We start from the raw sequence: 20,420 nt of genomic DNA, 5'->3' as shown, positions 1-20,420 counted from the left end.
AGAGTGCTTTCTTACTGGAAATAAGTCACACCCCAACTGCAGAGATGCTGAGATGGGACAGACTTGAAATGGGGTCCATTCTGTATTTCCTACTGCTTACCAGCCTATTGGCTTAACTGTAGAATGAGAATAGTCTGTGGACACCAAGTTGTGTTCCCCATGCCCTCCATTCTTAGTACAGCCCCTGGCACGTAGTAGGTGTCTGGTAACTGAGTATATACATACACGGAGGAAGGGATAGATGGATGGACAGATAGACGGATAGACAAATGTGAAGTAGGGGTTGAAGTTGGTGGTTAGCTTAGAGAAGGTTTGTGTGGAAAGGGGTTCCAGGCAGTTTGAATTCTTAGAAAAATTATTATTTTTTTAAAGATTTTATTTATTTGAGAGAGAGAGAATGAGAGATAGAGAGCACGAGAGGGAAGAGGGTCAGAGGGGGAAGCAGACTCCCTGCTGAGCAGGGAGCCCGATGTGGGACTTGACTCCGGGACTCCAGGATCATGACCTGAGCCGAAGGCAGTCGCCTAACCAACTGAGCCACCCAGGCGCCCAGAAAAATTATTAAAGTAGCAAATTTGACAGAGACTAATGTTGCTTATGTTATGGTAGTAATAATCACAAAGATTTATTTAATGCTTCAATAAATGCTTGACCCTTAGAACTTTACACATACAAATTCATTTTGTCCTCATAACCATTCAAGGAGGTAAGGTGCTGTTTTATTTTCTCCATCATACAGATAAGAAAACTGAGGCCCAAGGTCATATAGCAGTGACTTAGAAGCATGTAATAAGAATGCTGGCATCAGAGGGGCGCCTGGGTGGCTGAGTTGGTTAAGCACTTGACTTCAGCTCAGGTCATGATCCTGGGGTTCTGAGATTGAGCCCCGTGTTGGGCTCCCAGCTCAGCGGGGAGTCTTCTTCTCCCTCTCCCTCTGCCCCTTCCCCTGCTCGTGCTCTCTTTCTCTCTCTCTCGTGCTCTCTCTCAAATAAGTAAGTAAAACCTTAAAAAAAAAAATGCTGGCATAAGAATACTCTAAATCTGTTTACCGAAGGAAATTATTTTGATTTAAACAGTTATTTTGAAAGAATTTACTTTTCTGTATATTTTAAAATTATGTGAGAGTCTGGACCCCTGGCAGCTCCTTGAAGGGCTTACTCAGTAGCCCTAAACATTCTCTACTTTTCATTTTTTAATGGCCTTTCAGACTTAAGTTTGCTCTGACATTGTAGGCTTAGTATACTCCAGAAAACCTTTTTAAATTATTGGCTTCATGAGTGATGGTCTTCACCTAGTATTTTCAGCTCTTCGTACATTGTTTAATGTACCAAAGTATATAAAAGTTATTAAAATTGTAGAGGATGTACCCGATTGAAAATCGTCATTTTTTTTTTTTTTTAAGATGGTGGATAGAGACACAAAGAACTTCTGGGGTGAGGCTGATGCAGACCTTGCTATAGTCAGTGTCTCCCTGAAAAAAGGACATAAAAATTATAGTGCTTTTATGATATAAACAGGCCCCCGTAAGTCTGTGTTGAATGCATGTGGGGTTGGGGGAAATATGAGGTGCCTGGTGACGTGAAGTTGCTTGCCACTCTCCACCGCACCCCTGCGCCAGAGATGCAGGACTCGCCCGTCCCTCCCCCGCCTCTCTTCCGCAGTTTTCGTAATTATTGTGATATTCTTATTACAACTTAGATCCCAGTTTCTCGTGACTCACAGAAGCTGCTTCTGATTTTAAAACTTAAGAAAAGAGGATTTGAGATTCAGAGCATACCCATGGAATAAAAGAATAGCACAGCATCACTTTGGTAATATTCCTGCCCCAACGCACAACTTGGATCTAATCATGAGGTATCTTTGTATCACTGCTAGATTGTTACTTACATCAGAGTGCGTTTTTCTGTCAAATGCAGTGTTTTTGCAGTGACAAGAGCATGGCCTCCAGAGGCTGATGTTGAAGTGTGGTAGGGCCTTCAGCCTCCTTTCTTCCTGAGTGCTCTGTTATGCAAAATCACCACTACAGTATGCCTGTGGCCACATGTTTAAAAGACCTGACCAATAAAAGGTACCGTCTAATCGCAAACTATTTAATGAGTAATTACAGTCAAATCTTACACCAACGTTAAAAACAGAGCTCGGTTTTTAGCTTTTCTTCCCCCACCTCCTTTTTTCCTTGGCATGCTTTTTATCAGAAACATTCAGAGAGTTTTACCAGGGCTAGTGGGTGGGTGTTGGCGGGGGGGAAGAGAAATACTAGACCAAAAGTCAAAAACAAGGACTTGGAGAAGCTTGATCAGCATTTTAACAGCACTAACCTGAAGGAATCTTAAAGAGTCGAAATTACAAAGTTGAAGGCACTTTTTCTATTTTCTATGTTGGTCTTGCCATTTAATTGTCTTTCAGTGCAGATCAATCACATGCCAGTAGCCTTGTCTTTAGCAAAGCCCTGTATCGGCCCAACCTTCCAGTAAGCTAGAGTGTGCTGCTGTGCACATTCTAAACAAATATGTCTGGTATTGGAGCAGTTTCTGATTTGTTTATAGCCGATCCTGGAAATTTAGCATATAAAATATAGAAAGATTTCTCTGCACTGCCTTCTCTTCCCCTTTGTTGACTTCATGCAAACATATTTCATTATTGTTGCATAGCAACTGACTTTGTGTTTATGATTTTTGTTTAGCAGTTTTTTTCCTATGGAACATTGAATTTGTATAACAATTTCCAGTCTTGAAGCATCAGTGATGAAGATTTTTAACTTAACTAACCCTTTCCCTTGAAACAGAAAAACCTACATGGCATTCCAGGTATATATTCCTTTGTCATTTCTCTAAAAGCCGTATGAATTGAAGTCCTCTTAAAATGCCTTTGGCTCAGGTCATGATCCCAGGGTACTGGGATCCCAGGGTACTGGGTACATGCTCTGAGTGTTCTCTTTTTTCCTTGATGTTTGGACCTTGACACTTTGGGGGATTACAAGCTGATGGAGTTTGTAGCCCTTTGGATTTGTTTATTGTTTCCTCGTGATTAGATCCGAGTTGTGCGTTTTGGGCAGGAATATTACCAAAGTGATGCTGTACTCTTCTTTTATTCCAGCAATTCATGATTTTTGATTTGTTCTGTTATTGGTGGTTTAACACTGATCACTTGATTGAGCCTGGTATCTGCCAGCTTTCTTCACTGTAAAGTAATTTTCTTTTTCTAATTAAGAAGCGTCATTGTGGAGAGATGCTTTAAGGCTGTGTAAATACCCTGTTCCTCATCAAACTCACAGCCGCTAGTTTTAGCAACCCTTGATGTCTCTTGGCTGAATACAGTATTACTGTAATAATTGCCAAATGGTGTTTTTCTAATTTCCTTCTTTCTGCTTTCATTAGTTGCAAGTAAGGAAAAGCTTGTTTCCCATGCATCTATTCATGTGTATGTTTGTATGACTGTAGACTCTTGTACTCCTGTTTTATTCAATGGGTTATAATCGTTTATTTATTTATTTATTTTTCCTATTTCAGTCCCCCCCCCCCCTTCCACTCCCCTCCTTTCTGGCAACCACCAGTTTGTTCTCTGTATTTAAAAGTCTGGTTTTTTTGTTTCTCGCTCTTTTTTTTCTTTGTTTTCTTTCTTAAATTTCACATATGAGTGAAATCATATGGTATTTGTCTGTCTCTGGCTGACTTATTTCACTTAGCATAGCATACTCAAGCTCCATCCATGTCGTTGCAAATGGCAAGATTTCATTCTTTTTTGTGGCTGAGTTATATTCCACTGGCTCACACACACAGACACACCACATCTTTATCCACTCATCAAATCAGTGGACACTTGGGTTGCTTCCATATCGGGCTCTTGGGTTATAATCTTCTACTGTTAGTTTTCTGTGTTTAAATCATCCCAGATTCATCCAGTGACAGCCCTTTCTTGCCGGTTTCTATGTCTTTCTGACCTGTCTCTGTCATTCTTGGGGCGATTTCTTTCTTCTTGGCATAACAGAATATTTCAGGCTTTTTTATTTTTCTCTGGCACAGCTTTGCAGTCTGCCATTTCTCTACGAAACCCTGGTTCCTTTTCATGAAAAATATGTAGAAGCCAAGATCTAGGCTCTAGGTGTGCTCACTGCTGTTGGGGTATTGCTGTGCTGTTCAGTGACCTAAACTGGAGAGAGAGAGAGAGAGAGAGAGAGAGTGTGTGTGTGTGTGTTTGTGTGTCCGTGAGTTCACCCTGATACCACAAATCCCATTTCACTAAGGAATTTATTCTTGTTATCTCCCTTTTCATAGTTTTATCTCCTTTATTTGACAGTTGAGGCATCTAACTCCAGTTATCCTCAGATATATTTACTCATTGGATAAATTTCCATTGTATGCAATCAGTTTGCCATTTCTGCGACACTCGCATACAGATAGGTACCTTAGCTTCAGGCTCCAACAGCCCGTGCTGGAGCTACCCTCCCCCCATGATGGGACCTTGTCTTGCTGACCCCACTAATGGCTTTTACTTTTTACTTTTACTTCAAGAAAAAGGTAGAGGGTGGACAGGAAGCCTAAATCCATCTTGAAATAGCCTTGTATAATTGTAGTTACTTCAGGTAGTACCTGGCCATGTTACATAGCAACATAGTCCACCTTTTAAGAGGATTTCTACAACCTGTTGGTAAATTTAATAAAACAGTATTCTTGTTTTGATAATACATTCTTTAAAGAAGAACGATTTTCTTTGAGTGTTTCTTTACACCAAATGTTTGACTTGGTGTTTTTCCTAGTAGATTGGGTCTTGTCTTAATCATTTCTGTATTTCTCTTAGAGGCTTCTGTGTTGGGCATTTAAATATTTGATAAATTAGCATAGATAGGGAATACAATAGGGGTACCTTGAGGTGTAAGAAAAGTATTCGGTTAACATTGAAATGAAATATTGTATAAAGTCCTAGAGTGTATAGCTGTGGACAGCTAGCCAGCATCATGAGTTGTACTCTCAAAATTGGAATGAATAATTTTTAAAATACTGTTGTTAGTTGGCAAACTTGAGAAGCACTTGGTGATACTAATTCTTCCCATTCTGAAGTTTTATATGGGTGTAACTCTTTCCTCTTCTTTTAGCCAAAGATTTTTTTTTTTTGTTTCCAGAAAATGAGGTATAGAAGAAAAGCCTTTTATTCCCATTTTAGGTAGTGAGTGGTTTCTTTTCTTTTTGACTGAAAATGCCTTGTTAATATAAAAAACATTTGTCGGGAGTTCCTGAGAAATGGACTAGACAAGATTTGTTTCAGATAGCCCATTAAGATTTCAACCCCCCCTCGAATTTTGTCTCTGCTTTTGGTTTTGTTTTGTTTTGTCTGGTCTTGTTGCTTTTGACATAAAATTTTAATTTTAGAATCAGGTTTCTCCAGAAGGGTATCCAGGTGTGTGCTGATCTGCACTGGTGGTGGTGAGTAGCCAGGGGGTGAATGTGGCCTAAGGCCCCTGAACGCTAATGGTGTACCAAGTTTGGGAGAAGGAGAGACATTTTTACAGTGACACAGACATGAGCGTCAGAGAGTATAATGCAAACTTGTATGAATTTTTAAGAGTAGAAATGAGAAAAGAAATTTAATATTTATCGGAGGACTGCTCAGGCTGGGCCCCCAAACTGTGGGAATATGCATTCAGTCTTCCCTGCCCTGAGGGTCCTTCCGTGTGCAAAAAAATGAAAAAACTACATTTGTTTTCTCCTAGGTCATATAGTACATTTTAGTCCTTCTTTTCTGTAGCCGGTTTATTGATGTAGTCTAACACCACTATCTTTTGTAGCTTCCATAGTACACTAACTTGTATAGGGCACCATATTCTTTCAGTGAATAATGTGATAACTGTTTATTTTCTGAAGTGTTACTTGAATGCAGTTAGCCCACATAAATGCTCCTCTTCCAAACCATGTTCGTAGGAAACCAATCTCAATTGTGACCACAGTGCTTAGCTTACGTCCATCTTCTGAGCCTGGTGAGTTCCTAAACCAGCTGATGAGGAGGTGCTTACTCACTGTCCGGGATGTCGTGAGGTGTCCTCCACCCCGCTCCTGTCCCCCACCCTGTTTCTGTGGCTTAGTTGCTGTCTTTCATGGACTGTGTGACTCTTTAAAGACAAACACCCGGGAATTGGTGCTCCTGGTGCTCTGAGACCGGCGAAGTTTTCCACTGTCCGTCTGTAATGTGGGTCTGACCATGCCCGTGGGGCCTCGGTCTCTTTCCTCGATTGTACCTCTGTGCTCAGAGACTGCCTGCAGGACAGAACAGAGGGCAGGCTTGGGTTTGGGTTTGAAATTAACTTCTCATTTAGTCAGGCAAACTCTGTGTAACAATCATCAAAAATCAAATGCCTTTGAATACTATTATTTTAACAGTGGAGCTATAGATATTGGAAATAGAAAACAAAACCATACCAGGGACATGGGAGACAGCAAATTATTATGAAACTGTCAGCAAAATTAAAGTTCTTCCCTTTGAGCAGAATAAGTGTATGTGAGTTTGTGTATCTGAATATCAGAGTGGCTGATACTAATAGTCCTCAGTAGATGCCTAACGTTTTGTTGGCACAGGACCCTTTAAGTTTGAATATATATCTTTCAGCGAGTAGCTAAAATAATATCTGCTAGAGCTGCATATTTTTTTTTTCCTACTTATCAGGAAGCTTTGTAGAATCCATGTAGATTGATGGCTACTTTATATTAAGGGAAATACAAGAACCAGTCTTTTTCTTGAACGACTGATGAGTATGCTGGTCCTAGTAGTACATTCTGGGTTTTTTTTTCCCCTCTGAATCAGCAGTGTATGGTGGTAATTTAGTGACTAGGAGGCACTGTAAATTATTGGTTATAATAAATTGATGTCATCTCACAACACAGCAGGCAAAAAAGGATGAATTAGAGACAGAAATAGTAACAGGTTTTTGTCCAGGAAACCTCAAAGAATACAATGAAGTATTGCCATGTTGATTATTTAAAAAAAAAAAAGAGAGAAGAAAGAAAGAAAAAGGGGAAAAAAAGATCCAAGATAAAATATTGAAACATTTGGCTTAATAAAACAGATTATATAGATCAAAAGCTTCATGCTTTATACTGCTAAAAATTTCTTTGAGCTGCTAAAGAATGTTTAAGAAATCTCTTACCGTAGTTCGTGATTTATTTGTGGGTGGATGGAGTATGCAGTATTGCAAAAAAAATCATTGTCATTTTTAACCTCTCTTTTTGGTAATTTTTTTAGATTTTGAAATAATTTTAGCCTTAGAACAATTTCAAGAACAGTACAAAGAACTCCCATATGCCCTTCACCCAGATTCCCTGATTGTTGACGTTTACCACATCAGCCTTACCATTTTTTCTCTGTGTGTATTATTCTTTCTTGAACCATTTAAGAGTAATTTGTAGACATAATACTCTTTTTTGCCCCTAAATACTTCAATGTGTATTTCCTAAGAAGGACACTGATTTATATAATCACAGTGTGATCATCAAAGCCAGGAAATTAACATTGACATAATACTGTTATATAATCCACAGACCTTACATATCACCAGTATCCTAATAACATCCTTGATAGCAAAAATAAAAAACAAACTAAAACAAAATACATCCAGAGTGCAGTTCAGGGTCACATACAGCATTTACTCAACATGTCTCTTAAGTGTCCTTTAATTTTGACCTTGTCTTTGCCATTCGTGACCTTGATGTTGTCAAAAAGTACTGGCCAGTTATCTTGCAGTGTCCCTCGGTTTGGGTTTATCTGCTAGGTCCCTGGCTAAATGACGGGTGTCCTCAGTGCGTCATATCAGGAGGCATAGGATGTCACGATGACTCCAGTGGGCAGGATTGACTGATCTCTTGCCAAGTCTCCGCTGTAAGATTAGTTTCCCCTTTTAATTAATACATATTTTATAGAGAGATCCTTTGAGAACCATCGTATTCCTCCTCTAGCAGCCATCCATTAATTTTAGCACCCATTGATGATTCTTACCTGAACTGATTACTCTGTCAAATGGCAGTGTTCTTAACTCCGTCAGACAGTAGTTTTTATGCCCAGCAGCTTTATAGAGGAGGCTTTTGGAAATGGTTTCCTTTCTTAGAAGTAGTTTGAGTGACTCTATTTGGGAAGCCTTTGTGTGAAATTAAGTGGTGCCTGTCTTGTCCTGTTCTCTTGGGTGTATGTCGTCCACTTGTGGAACGGGTAGAGATGGGGTGTGGCCTGGGGGGACTGTGGACTGGATCTGCCAAGTACCCTCTGGGTGCCTGAGCTCTGCTGTTCTATATTCTGTCTCCCCCCCCCGCCCCCGACCCACCCAGGGGCTTATGGCTCTGGAATCCAGCACATGCCACTTGAAAGCTTGGTTTTAGGTATACAGTTCTTAGTACAGTTGATGTGTGGCTGTTTTCTTATTTACTTGAAAATAGATGTTACTGAATCCTGTTACCACATTTTTTTATTTTTATATGTTAAGTGATGCTATTAATGTTTTCTTCTAGAAACAAGTGGCCTTTCTATGCAGTGCAAAATAGATTTGAAGAAAAAAAAAGGAATCTAGGTCTATGTATAATATAAACGCGGACCACGGCATTTCCCGAGTTATAGCGGTTCATGCCGGTAGGAAAAAAGCCATCTAAAACACAAAAACAACCTGTGTCACTTTGTATTTTTTTTTTTGCCTTATTTGATTTCTGTTAAATAGCTTCTTTTTAATTATTGGTCCTCGTTTTATAATCTTTAGCCTTAACTACCTCTCCAAAATCCCCAAACATGCAAACTACTATTTATGAATCAACCTTTTTAAAGTAAAAAAAAAAAAAAGCCAACACCCTAAATTGGGGTCCCCTTGTCCCATCTGTACCAGTGAGTGCCACCAGCAGTCACCGATGCCCTGGTCCTTCACTGCAGACTGTACCCCTAAGCCTCAGGCCCCACCGCCCCCTCCTTCCTCCCTGGCAGGCAGGCTGGGCAGGAGAGTTTGTCAGAAGCAGTCTCTGAAGTTACTAAAGCTCGTGGAATGCCGTCTGACCCGTCACTTGAGCTCAGATTGGAAGCTCCAGTGCAGGCAGAGGACTGAGCCTTGTCCTCTGCTGTGGTGATGGGCCCGGCTGGCTTGCTCCTGACTTGAGATCACCTCTAACCCCTTGTGTCACGGCTAGGCAGGCGTGAAAGCAGCCTCCAGCTCTCTCTTGGGCTCAGTTCAGGAAAGGTGGAAGGTGACAGTCCTCCTTTTCTTCCTTTTCATCTGGTTCGCTTGGTCTCCCTGAGAAGGCATCCCTTGTATAAAAAGGAAAGGGCAGTCCCTACCAGCCCAGGGCCGCCAGAGCTGCCAGGGAACGCCTGTCTGTGTTTCTTCCCTGCTGCTGGTGCTTCGGATCTCTTGTAATCTCTCCATCCCGTGACTCACAGCTGTAACCTTCCGCTGAGATTGAGCTCCTCTGACTTGGTGCCTTCCTGCTTCCCCTCTCCACTTGCCCCGCGGCTGGAAAGGAGCCCCACTTCTCCACTCATTAAATGCAGCAGGTTGGCCCCAAAAGGACGTTAAGAATTGAGGCAGGGATTGCAACCACCTGTGTACCCATTCTTAAGCATCTTTCTTATGTAGCGCTTTCTAGTTTATTTGTCCCCCACCTTGTTCCTTAGGGTTTGAGAGGTGGTCCTTCCTGCCAGAGTGCCTGCTTGTTGGTATTCATGGAAGGGGTGAGGGGAGGAATAGGCAACTCTTCCCCAGGTCCCTTTGTCCAAACACCAGCCTCATTATATTCTTTATGTTGGTGGGTTTTGCCAGGGATGTGCATCAGAATCCCAGACGGTGGTGAATCCGTGCTCGCGGGGAACCAGGGCTCTGTAAGGTGCATAAGGGAGATTGAGCTTCTGTCTCTGCTCCTAAGCTCTCCTGACACACACGACTCCCTTGTAGGAACACCTGGGAGATCTGGGAGGGAATGGGGTCTTGTGTGACAGAAAGTGCACAGGCCCTTTGGGGCCCACAGACCCGGGCTGAGGGAAGCACTGAGTCCCAGCGAGGCTGACTGTGCCTGGAGACTGACGTGTATGGAGAGTGGGAACCTGCTGGCCCAGCCACAGAGCTGCCATGGAATTGGGCCTGGGGGTGGTGGCGGCTGGAATGTGAGGGGACCTAGGGGTTACACAGAGAAGTTCTTTTGGTGGATTGAATTACTCCCAGCAAGCCAGCAGCATGACTGGGGTTCTGTATTTGGTAGAGCACCCCAGCAGGCTTGGAGGAAGGTAAGGCTGGGGGTGGGGAAGATAGGAGGTTTGTGCCACAGCCAGGTGAGGAAGGAGGAGGGTCAGGATGAACTAAGAGCCTTGCTGGTGGGCTGTGGGAGGGTGGATGCTTCGGAAAGACTCGGGGGCTGTATTGCCCAGAGTCTGGTCACTGACTGATTTTGGGGGTGCAAGTGGGAGGCAGGGAGCAGCCAGTTGTCCCTGTCAATGCCTGTTTTTATTGTACTGGAGAGCAGTCTTCAAATGATCCTTCAAGTTTTGTCCATACTATTAATTTGCCCTAGATCGTAACCCTGAAAGGGATTTTCATGTTTAGCCCCCTTATCTCACAGTTAAACTGAGACTTGCTTAAGGTCAAACCGCCTCTGGTTTGCACAGAGCAGGCTCTGGTCTCAGTGCTTTCTACACATCATACTTACCATTCACATTCGCTATTACAGCACAGCAAGCCCTAATAATCTTATTTTACTTTTTCTGGACGGGGGTGGTCACAGGATTTTTTTTTTCATCGAACACTACATCAAAAACTAATGTAGTATTCCTTTTTTGTTGAAATGTCTCATTTTTTTTTTTTACCTTGAAACTCATAAAAATCAAAATCACAAAAGAATTCTAGAAGTAAGCTGGCTCGTGAAATGACTCTAAGTGGTGAAAACATTGTATCTTATTCAGCATAGGTTGTCACCTGAGTGATGATGAGTATTTGGAATTCAGAGTAGTTACTTCAGGCTGTCGAGTGTTGGACAGCTGTACGGCCCTGCCTGGCGAGTAGTGGGTAGACACAAAATACTTGTGTGAAATGAATTGTGTGTATGAAGTCACTTTTTCTCGTACCTTATTCGCAGAAATGCTCCCGAGAGCTTTTGTGACTCATTCATATCCAGTTGTTGATGCAGCTGGAAAGCTGGTTAGAAACAGGGATAAAATGAACGTACTCTGCCGGTTCATGGTCTTTGAGGGTTCTATTTTGGGGAGTGCCGTGTCTGTTTTTAGTTTCTCGAAACTGCCTTTTATGCACAAAACCGAAGTAGAATGATTGTATACCACAAAGTATAAGGCATGCAGAATTTGATTCATTGTGTTTTCTGCTTCTGGTGTTATTACTTTCAGGTTTTTAATTTAGCTTGAATCAAATATGTTGGTTTTTGAACAACTTACATAAAATTTTAACTTTGAAATTACTTTTTTTTGAAGGAGTTCTGTTAGCACCGAGAAGGTAGGAAACCAGAGGTGTTGACTTCCACAGACGTAATGCAGTGTGTTGGGGAGACACAGCCTAGCACTGGTCAGGAGTGTAGGTGTGAGGTCAAGGAGCAGAGAGCAAGGACACGTCAGCTGTGTACAGGGGAAGGTGAACCACGTGGGGAGAACACCACATTTAGAAACGCGTTTTGTTTAGACAGAGTCTGCATGTGCCTGGCCTTCATCCATTGGTGGAGGCACTATGATGGTGAATGGCCCTCGGTCAGGGGTCAGTGGGCTTTCTCAGTCAAGGGCCAGGCAGGAAGCATGTTAGGCTTCGGTAGGACGTAAGGTCTCTGTCTCCACAAAAGCAGCCCGAGACGACAGCTAAGCGAAGGTGCATAGTTGTGTTCCAGTAAAACTTCTAACAAGTAGCAGGTCAATTTCAGATTTTGGCCTGGGGACCAAAGTTGCTGACCTCTGCTCTAGTTACAGACAGGAGGGTTTTGGTTCCTGACTCTGCTCTTACTTTCTATTTCCTTGTCAGTTCAGCCAGTTTCTCAAAGCCCCTCTTCCCCTCTGTAGAATGGGAATAATACATTTGACCTTTAAACAATGCAGGGGGTTAAGGGCGTCCTCACCGTCCAAAACCCACGTGCAGTCGAAAATCCGTGTATAACTTTTAACTCCCTTGGAACTTACCGGTTAACACCCTGCTCTTGATCAGAAGCCTTATCAAAATAGTCGAGGGACACTTACATTGTATGTTACATGTTGTATATTATACGTATTATATACTGTATTCTTACAATGAAGTAAGCTAGAGGGCAGAAAATGTTAAAATCATCAGGAAGAGAAAATATATTTATAGGACTGTTCTGTATTTATTGAAAAAATCCACGTGTAAGTGGACCCAGGCAGTTCAACCCATGTTATTTGTAGGTCACCTGTACCTAAGGCTGGCATGAGAGTATATGAAATAATATGTAAGATATTACTCAGAAGATAGTGGTAGTTGCCCTGCATTTTTTGTGAGATGTCATCCTGTCAAGTTGCATTTAAATCATAGTTTATTCATTGGCTCATGCATTGACAACAGAGACAAATTTATAACTTCTATGACTTGCAAAAGGGCTAACCACTAGAACAGACACGTGAGGAATGCAGTGGAGAGAGATGCTAATTTCTCTCTTGAGTAACAGTCACTATTCCAGGATAGCAGGGACTCTTTCCCTTACGGTCATTTAGGGACCCAGGTTCTTCTGCTGCTTCTCTGCCATTGCCTGTGGCATCATCCTCAACCGCATGGTTATGGCGCTCTGGGGACAAGAGCCACAGGAGGAGGGGGCAAGAGCGTGGGGGGACAGAGCCAGGCCTTGAGGAGGCACCGGCTGGGAGGGGAGCACATCGCTTCCATTCATACTCCGCAGGAGAGACCTTGGGTGTGTGGTCACCCCTAACTAGGTGGGCAGGTGGCCGGAGCCAGGCCACAGCCTGTCACCACGGAGGAAGGGAGGATGGATCCTGGCAGTCAGGTCACAGGCTGTGCCACGGGACTGAAAGCAGTCTGTACGTCCTGTTGTGAACCTTTACATCCAGGGTAGCCTTTCTTCTCTTCTGTGGGTTTGTGGATTGAGTTTCTGTTTCTCAGGTTGTAAGTGCAAGGCGTTGGAATATCTCTGGTGGAAATCATGGCTATGTACGGAGGCCAGACATTGAAGAGATAAAACTGTGCAGCGCAATTTAGTTTTTTAACTTTTATATTAAAAAGCTCCGAACATGAGATCCAAATAGGAAATAGGCTTCTCCCAGTCTTTTCCATTGGCAAGAATCATTTGCTTCTTATGAACTGGTCATCAGTATATTTTCTTTGTAGTTTTGGTTTTATGTTTGTTGTATTAAATTTATAGTATGTCGCTTTTAGTTTTGGCCCTACCATAACACTGGGAATGTTTGTGATTAAATTTGCATTTGGGGAATGTAGAAATGCCTTACTGGTAGTTATCAAAGCTTAACCTGATGTTTAAAGAAGGAATATAATTAATGGGCTTGCAGTCAGATTTATCAATAAATAAGGAAAATCTCTAATTGGATTAATGCCACCTTCTATGGGAAGAAATAAATCACAGTTTGTGATTCTTTAGTATTTGCTTAGTTATATACTTGTGAGTAAGGTAAAACAGAGAGTAAAATAATTAAAAGTAAACACGCACTGCTCCTTTGTATTCTAGGAATAAGCCTGTTGTTCATTGTGAATTGCTAGGCTTACATACACCCAGTGCAGCACTGTTGCACGGTAGACTAATGCATTTGAAAAGAAACCGGAGTATTCACATTTAAATTTATTTTGACGTCAGTTGGACCCTAAGATAGTAACAGTGGTTATGGCTGGGGATTAAGAATAGAATTCTTGTTTCATTTTACCTCTCTGAGTTTCCTGGGTTTGACTAGTGAACGCGGGCTGTGTAATAAACCTCACCTTTCTCCTTTTGTTGCTGCTGCTGCCGCCCTGGCACAGTATACGATATACTCTGTCACCGGGTCTTAACATCAGGATGCAATACCAGAAGATGCCTGGCAGAGAGTCTGGGAAAAAAAGGTTTTCATTTCTTCCAGTACAATTAAGTATTTATGGAGTTTGATGAGGAATATATTGTTCAGTTAGAGTATGCTTATGTCACATACACATCTACTTTGTATATTTCTAGGTAATTTATGTTGACTAACTTGGATCAAGATAATATGCAACTTGAATTTGATTCTATGTGAAATTCTCCTGTTACCCATCCCCCCCCTTTTTTAAGGAAAGAATTTGTACTTCTACCCTTTGGTCGACATATGATTTATTTCTTTACATCAGCCTTTCAGCTTTCTCACTTTTGTGAAATGTTTGCTTTTCTTGTAGCTTATAATTTTAGTGTTTCTTTTTGGTTACAAAGTTCTGATTGACAAATAGTAGTAGAATAGCTTGATTTTATTTATTTTTTAAGATTTTATTTACTTATTAGAGAGCAAGAGCTTGAGTGCAGGCGGCGGGGGAGGGGGGTGGGGCGGGACAGGGGAGAATCCCCAGCAGACTCCCTGCTGAGTGCAGAGCCTGATGTGGGGCTCGGTCCCATGACCCTGAGCCGAAATAGAGTTGGAGGCTCAACCCACTGAGCCACCCAGGCAGCCCTAGAATAGCTTGATTTTAGTTAGCAGTTAGTATTGTTAACTATTTCAGGAAAGTAAGATGGTCAGAAGTAGAATTATTACTCAGGATATACTTAGAAGTACATACATACTGTATGGTTCACAGAGTATATTGGGTTTTGCTGCCTTATATATGTGCATTGGAACAAATATTTTTCAAATGTCCCCTAGTAGGTTTATAAGTGATTCTCCCTCTTTTCAGTATTTTATAATGAATGCTTACTGCTTTATAATAGTAAAAAAAAAAAAAAGGTGTAAAAATAGTAATCATAGGTGATTTAAGTATTTCTACAAGATGGCATTTTAAGAATCCCATGGCTTATGGCGCAGAGCAGAAATACTGTATGCATGACTGCGCTTCATCCGTGAAGTCCCCCTTTATTTCCTTGTACTTGATCTTTATTATAAGGTACATGTAGAATCTGATGGAAAGTTTGGGCGAAGAAGTAGATGAGATCTTATCTTTTTGGCACCCTTTTCAGAAGTGCACTTTTGAAAATAGGATTTTGGGCGCCTGGGTGGCTCAGATGGTTAAGCGTCTGCCTCCGGCTCAGGTCATGATCCCAGGGTCCTGGGATCGAGTCCCACATTGGGCTCCCTGCTCCTTGGGAGCCTGCTTCTCCCTCTGCTTCTCTCTCTCTCTCTCTCATGAATAAATAAAATCTTTAAAAAAAAAAAAAGAAAATAGGATTTTGACTTTCAAAGCCCCCAGTGGTTATCCCCTCAAACCCCCCACCCGTCACAGCTCTCACTGCCTCTCCTTTCCCCAACCAAACACGGGTCCACGCAGAGGCAGGGGTTGCGATTTGATTTAGAAGTAGACACGAGATACAGAAGTGGGGGTGTGCGGAGACTTGGGGACTGGGCATGTGTGGTGGTTCTAGCAGGAGTAGAAAGTTCTGGGTGTGACTGATTAATATCACTGCCTTTGGCCTGTAGATTTAGATCTCCCCTTCTCTTTGTAGCACTGGATTATTAGTTACTTAATGGTGCAGGATATTAGCTAGGAAACAAGGACTCGAGGAGCAAGAATGATGGCTAGATGGTTGTGTTGGCCACAGAATTCAGAGCAAAGTTAACTTAGCCATTATCATTTAAAATGCAGTAGTGAGGCGGGAGTTACGCCAGTCACGAGGGACGGACTACACCTGGGTCGGCGGCGAGTTTCCTGCATCATTTGCTTGTAGTCGCGATGAGTTTGCCTCTCAATCCCAAACCTTTCCTGAATGGATTAACAGGAAAGCCAGTAATGGTGAAACTTAAGTGGGGAATGGAGTACAAAGGGTACCTGGTATCTGTAGATGGTTATATGAACATGCAGCTTGCAAACACAGAAGAATACATAGATGGAGCATTGTCTGGACATTTGGGTGAAGTTTTAATAAGGTGTAATAATGTCCTTTATATCAGGGGTGTTGAAGAAGAAGAAGAAGATGGGGAAATGAGAGAATAGCATCTTTTGTGGGGAATCTTTTTTATATATATTTCTAGACAATAAACATTTTTTTTCAAAAAAAAATAAATAAAATGCAGTAGTGAAAGTGTATCATCTTGAAATACTTTAAAGTGTTACCTGCCCTGCTTAACGGTTTCTTGCTGAGGTACCCCCACAAAATGTGTCCGTCCATATGAACCGGGCAGGAAAGAAGCAGGGGAGTAGGCCATTTAATTAGTTGAGATAGGGTTACCTTGCATGAACTTTTTCACTCTGTTTCCTTTTAGCTTAGAGTGCTGGAGGCCCATGTGTAAATAAATGTCAATAATAAAATCAGTTAGCCATTCTTATTTTTAGGAGTGGTTTTATTTTCAATTTTTTAAGTTCAAGATCACTTGACGACTATTGCTAGTAATGGCTTTCCTGCCGGAGACTCAGTAGCTACATCGAGTTGCCGGGGTCGGGGGGGGGGCGGGGGGTGCTCCTTAGTCCTTTTGAGGCACTTCCACTTTAAAAAGACAGCTGGGCTGGCATTTGGATCCCACTTTGTTCTGGGGCTGGGCCAGGGCAAGACAGCGAGCGGCTGCCAGTAAGTGAGAGAGGAAGTGGGTGGAGAGAGAGGTGTGGAAATCCGTGCTGAATGCAAGTGACGCTGTCCCTGGAATGGTTCTCCCTCCCCTGCACCCCCCCGCATTGTTGAGACTTGGTGCCTCCGTCCACTCACAGAGTGAAAACGATCCTGTTGTGCTTTCTTTTGCCGAGAGAGTGGGTTTTCTTAGAAAGTGAAGGTTCCTGAAGGTTCACATCATGTTGGTGTAGGAGATTGGTACTGTCACCGGATCTTCCTTAGCACCAGGAATGTTGGTGTTGTGACTTTTCCACTCTTGTTTGCTCTTATGCTTCATCTGACCAAAATTTGGTTCCATGGAGTTTACATACTTGGTCAGAAAGTTTGGGGTAGCTTTTAAGCCTTAATGATGATACCTTTAAAAATGCCTCCCCTGCAGAAACACACACTCCACTACGTAAACCCCAGGCTTATAATGAGCCCCACCGCACACATGAATGAGCCTTGCCATGAGCTGGTGTGGAAAAGCTGGCAGAGAATGAATGGTTTGGGAGGGGACCTGCCATCCTGGCTCGAGAGCTCCAGGGTGGATGGTCAGGCCGGGTGGCCCAGCCATGGTTCCTGCTATTTGCTCCCAGATGCGGCCCTTGCACAGAGTAGGTGAGTCCTATTTGCTGAAGAAATGAATGTTCTAGAGGGAGTACCCCCTATTCTGTAGTCTTTGACCCACGGTGCCCTTTGGAGCACTTCCCTCCGCCTCGCTTCTGTCAGGTCTCTGCTCCGATTTCCCCCTACCCAGAGAGGGCCTCCCCTCCCCAAGCTGATGAGATCGTACCCCCCTCCCCTTAACCCTGCCTCCCCCCTCCCCACCCTGTATGTTTCTTCAGGGCTCTGGTCTCAGTCTCCCATGTTACCTGCCTGTCCTACCTCTGGAGTGTGGGCTGCAGGAGAAGGGGGCCTGCCACCCCCTGGCCTCTGCACGTGCCCTGTGCCTGGAGTGGTGCCTGCAGGAGGGCACCTCTGCTTGTCAAATACTAGCCCCCCAGGCAGCTGTGACAGTGGGGCACTGGGCAAGCTGCTGCACGCATCAGCGTGGGTCTCCGGGTTTGCACCTGCAGACAGTGAGAGCACCACCCTGTAGGCTTGAAGGAGTGAATGCATGGTAAGTGCCCGCAGAGCTTCCAAGAGATGTTGCTTATCAATGTTGTAAAATTGGAAACTGTTTAACTTCCATTAGGGGTGGGGGGTAATAAGGATTAAAAAAATATCAAGTACCTCTGAAGGGTTAAAGGACAAGCTTTCAGTTCAAACATGTTGCCTAACATTTAACTAACAGAAAGGTTATGTTGACAGTTGTGTAAGTCAGGTAGGTTATTTTGGAAGTATAGGATGATTATCTGTTCAGTACACTAAAATTCTCTGTTATTAACATTTTATCCTTTGAGTAAATGTTTACTGAGGGATTCTGTTGCATGCCGGGCTCTGGTACATGCTGGAGCTGCAGAAATATGGCTGAGTTCTTCCTTCAACGGCCCTTGGTCTAATGGAGCCTAGTTAGGGCTAGTAAGTGAAATTTTTGAGAATTCTAGATGATTCTCTTCTATAGATGCTTTTCCTCTTTCATGTCTCTGAGGATAGAATCCATATTTTAAAGGCCTGTTTCCTGAGGTCTTGCTGCCATATCTGTTGGGAGTTGGGGAAACGGGTGGAGGTTGACAGGATGTGTGTCTTGGCCTTGGGCTGGTCTGCTGGCCAGACCCCTGACAGTCTGCCTTGGAACATGAGGGGCCAGGTTGGGCGGGGACAAGGGATAGCTTTACTAGGCAGGTGCTTGTGGTACACTGAATGTCTTCTCTTTTCTAAAGTGTTAGCTCTTCCATGGGGTATGGTGCTTCTCTTTCACTGCGATGTTTAAATATTGTCTGGAGCCACTTACAGTGTTAAGTGATTAATCTTTTTTGTCCTCATTCGAAAAATAGGAGAAATAATATTCATTTATTCAGCAAGTACTTATTGGGCAATTACTTATGTTAGGCACCTAGAACAAAGGTCGGTTTTACCATTAAGGGGTTTAAAATTTGTGAGGATTCAATGAGTGTGTGCTTGGGTGGGGGGAAAGGAGAGGGAGAGGGGGAGAAGGGCAAGGATGGTCTCCTGGTCGATGCTCAAAGACTCAAAAAAAAAAAAATCTCTTCTTTTATATAGGGCTTTTTACTTTACTGTCTTAAAGACCAAAAAATCTTACTCATTGTGAATTGTTAATCACTTGTGCTTCTTTTCTACCCACCTCTTTGCACAGAAGATCTGGAGTTTAGAGTATTTTATATATTCCTCTAAAGGTTTTGTTTTGCCTAGAGCAGGGAGTGGGTAGATGAGTGAAGGGAAGAACAAAAGAATTGATTATAAATAACAAGTCAGAGAAAAAGGATTAACTGTTTTCCCCTAGAATCTACTTTAACATAAGTAGAGGATTTTTTCCTAAGAGGTTGCCTGTGGCCTTTTAAAACTTAACTATTTTTTAGAGCAGTTTAGGTTTAAAGCAAGATTGAGCAGAATGTACAGTGTTCCCATATACCTTGACCACCCCCGCCCCCCCCATGATCACCCGACCAGCATCCCCACAGAGCGGTACTTTTGTTAGTCTCCAGACTCACACGGACACATCAGCATCACCCAGAGTCCCTAGTTTACATTAGAGTTCCCTCTTGGTGTTGCACTTTCTCTGGTTTTGACAAATTTTTAATGTCACATATCCACCATGACAGTATATTGAGTAGTTTCACTGCCCTAAAAATCCCCTCTGCTCCACTCATTCATCCTTCTCTGTCCCCTAACCCCTGGCAACCACTGATCTTTTTACTGTCTCCATAGTTTTGCCTTTTCCAGAATGTCATATAGTTGGGAGTCATACAGCGTGTATGTGTGTAGCCTTTTCAGATTGGCTTCTTTCACTTAGTGATAGACATGTGAGGTTACTCTGTGTCTTTGCTTGGCTTGATAGCTCATTTCTTTTTAGTGCTGAATAATTTTCTATTGTCTGGATGTGTCACACTTTATCCATTCACCTACCAGAAGGACACACTGGTTGATTCCAAGTTTGGGAATTTATGAATAAAGCTGCTATAAACATCTGTGTGCAGGTTTTTGTGTAGACAGAAATTTTCAGTTCAGTTGGGTAAATACCGAGGAATACAATTGCTAGATCTTACCGTAAAAGTACATTTAGTTTTGTAAGAAACTGCCAACTGTCTTTAGAGGATGTGCCATTTTGCCTTCATGAATGAGAAGGTCCTGTTGATCCATATCCTTTCCAGCAGTTGATATTGTCAGTATTTTAGATTTTGGCCATTTTGTGGTAGCTGGTTTTAATTTGCACTTCTTTAATGTAATATGATGTTGAACATCTTTTCACATGCTTATTGGCCATCTATATATCTTCTCTGGTGAGCTGTCTGTTAAGGTCTTTTGTCCATGTTTTAAATCAGGTTGCTTATTTTCTTTTTGTTGAGTAAGTTCTTTGTATATTTTGGACAGCAGTCCTTTATCAGATATGCCTTTTGCAAACATTTTCTCCCAGTCTGTGGATTTTCTTTCCATTCTCCTGACAGTGTCTTTTGCAGAGCAGAAGTTTTTGATTTTTAATGAAGTCCGGCTTCAGTTATTTCTTTCATGGATCGTGCCTTTGGTGTTGTATCTAAAAAGTCCTCTCCATACCCAGGGTGTTCTTGGTGTCTCCCGTTATCTCCGAGGACTTTTATAGTTTTGTGTTTTGCATTTAGGTCTGTGATCCATCTTGCGTTAATTTTT

At 42.5% G+C, this 20,420-nt stretch overlaps 2 protein-coding genes across 2 annotated transcripts in view; both read left to right on the top strand.

The window, feature by feature from the left end:
• The window catches only part of CHSY1 (chondroitin sulfate synthase 1), a 70,284-nt gene that overhangs the window by 35,950 nt on the left and 13,914 nt on the right, over positions 1–20,420 (top strand). The gene's annotated exons all lie outside the window — the stretch shown is intronic.
• Positions 15,729–16,120, top strand: LOC112839936 (small nuclear ribonucleoprotein F). The gene has a single exon (XM_025893092.2). The coding sequence runs from the start codon at positions 15,803–15,805 to the stop codon at positions 16,061–16,063; it is 261 nt and encodes an 86-aa protein (XP_025748877.1). The 5' UTR covers positions 15,729–15,802; the 3' UTR covers positions 16,064–16,120.

The sequence above is a fragment of the Callorhinus ursinus genome, unplaced genomic scaffold (assembly GCF_003265705.2).
Source record: "Callorhinus ursinus isolate GAN/ISIS: 27379988/994484 unplaced genomic scaffold, GSC_fseal_2.0 scaffold47, whole genome shotgun sequence".
NCBI classification, from domain to species: Eukaryota; Metazoa; Chordata; class Mammalia; order Carnivora; family Otariidae; genus Callorhinus; species Callorhinus ursinus.
Note: the sequence above shows the minus strand (reverse complement) of the source record. Positions and strands in the feature narration are given on the sequence as shown.

Excerpts from the sequence above, each read along its gene's own strand:
- LOC112839936 (XM_025893092.2), top strand. The coding sequence starts at position 15,803 with ATGAGTTTGCCTCTCAATCCCAAACCTTTCCTGAATGGATTAACAGGA.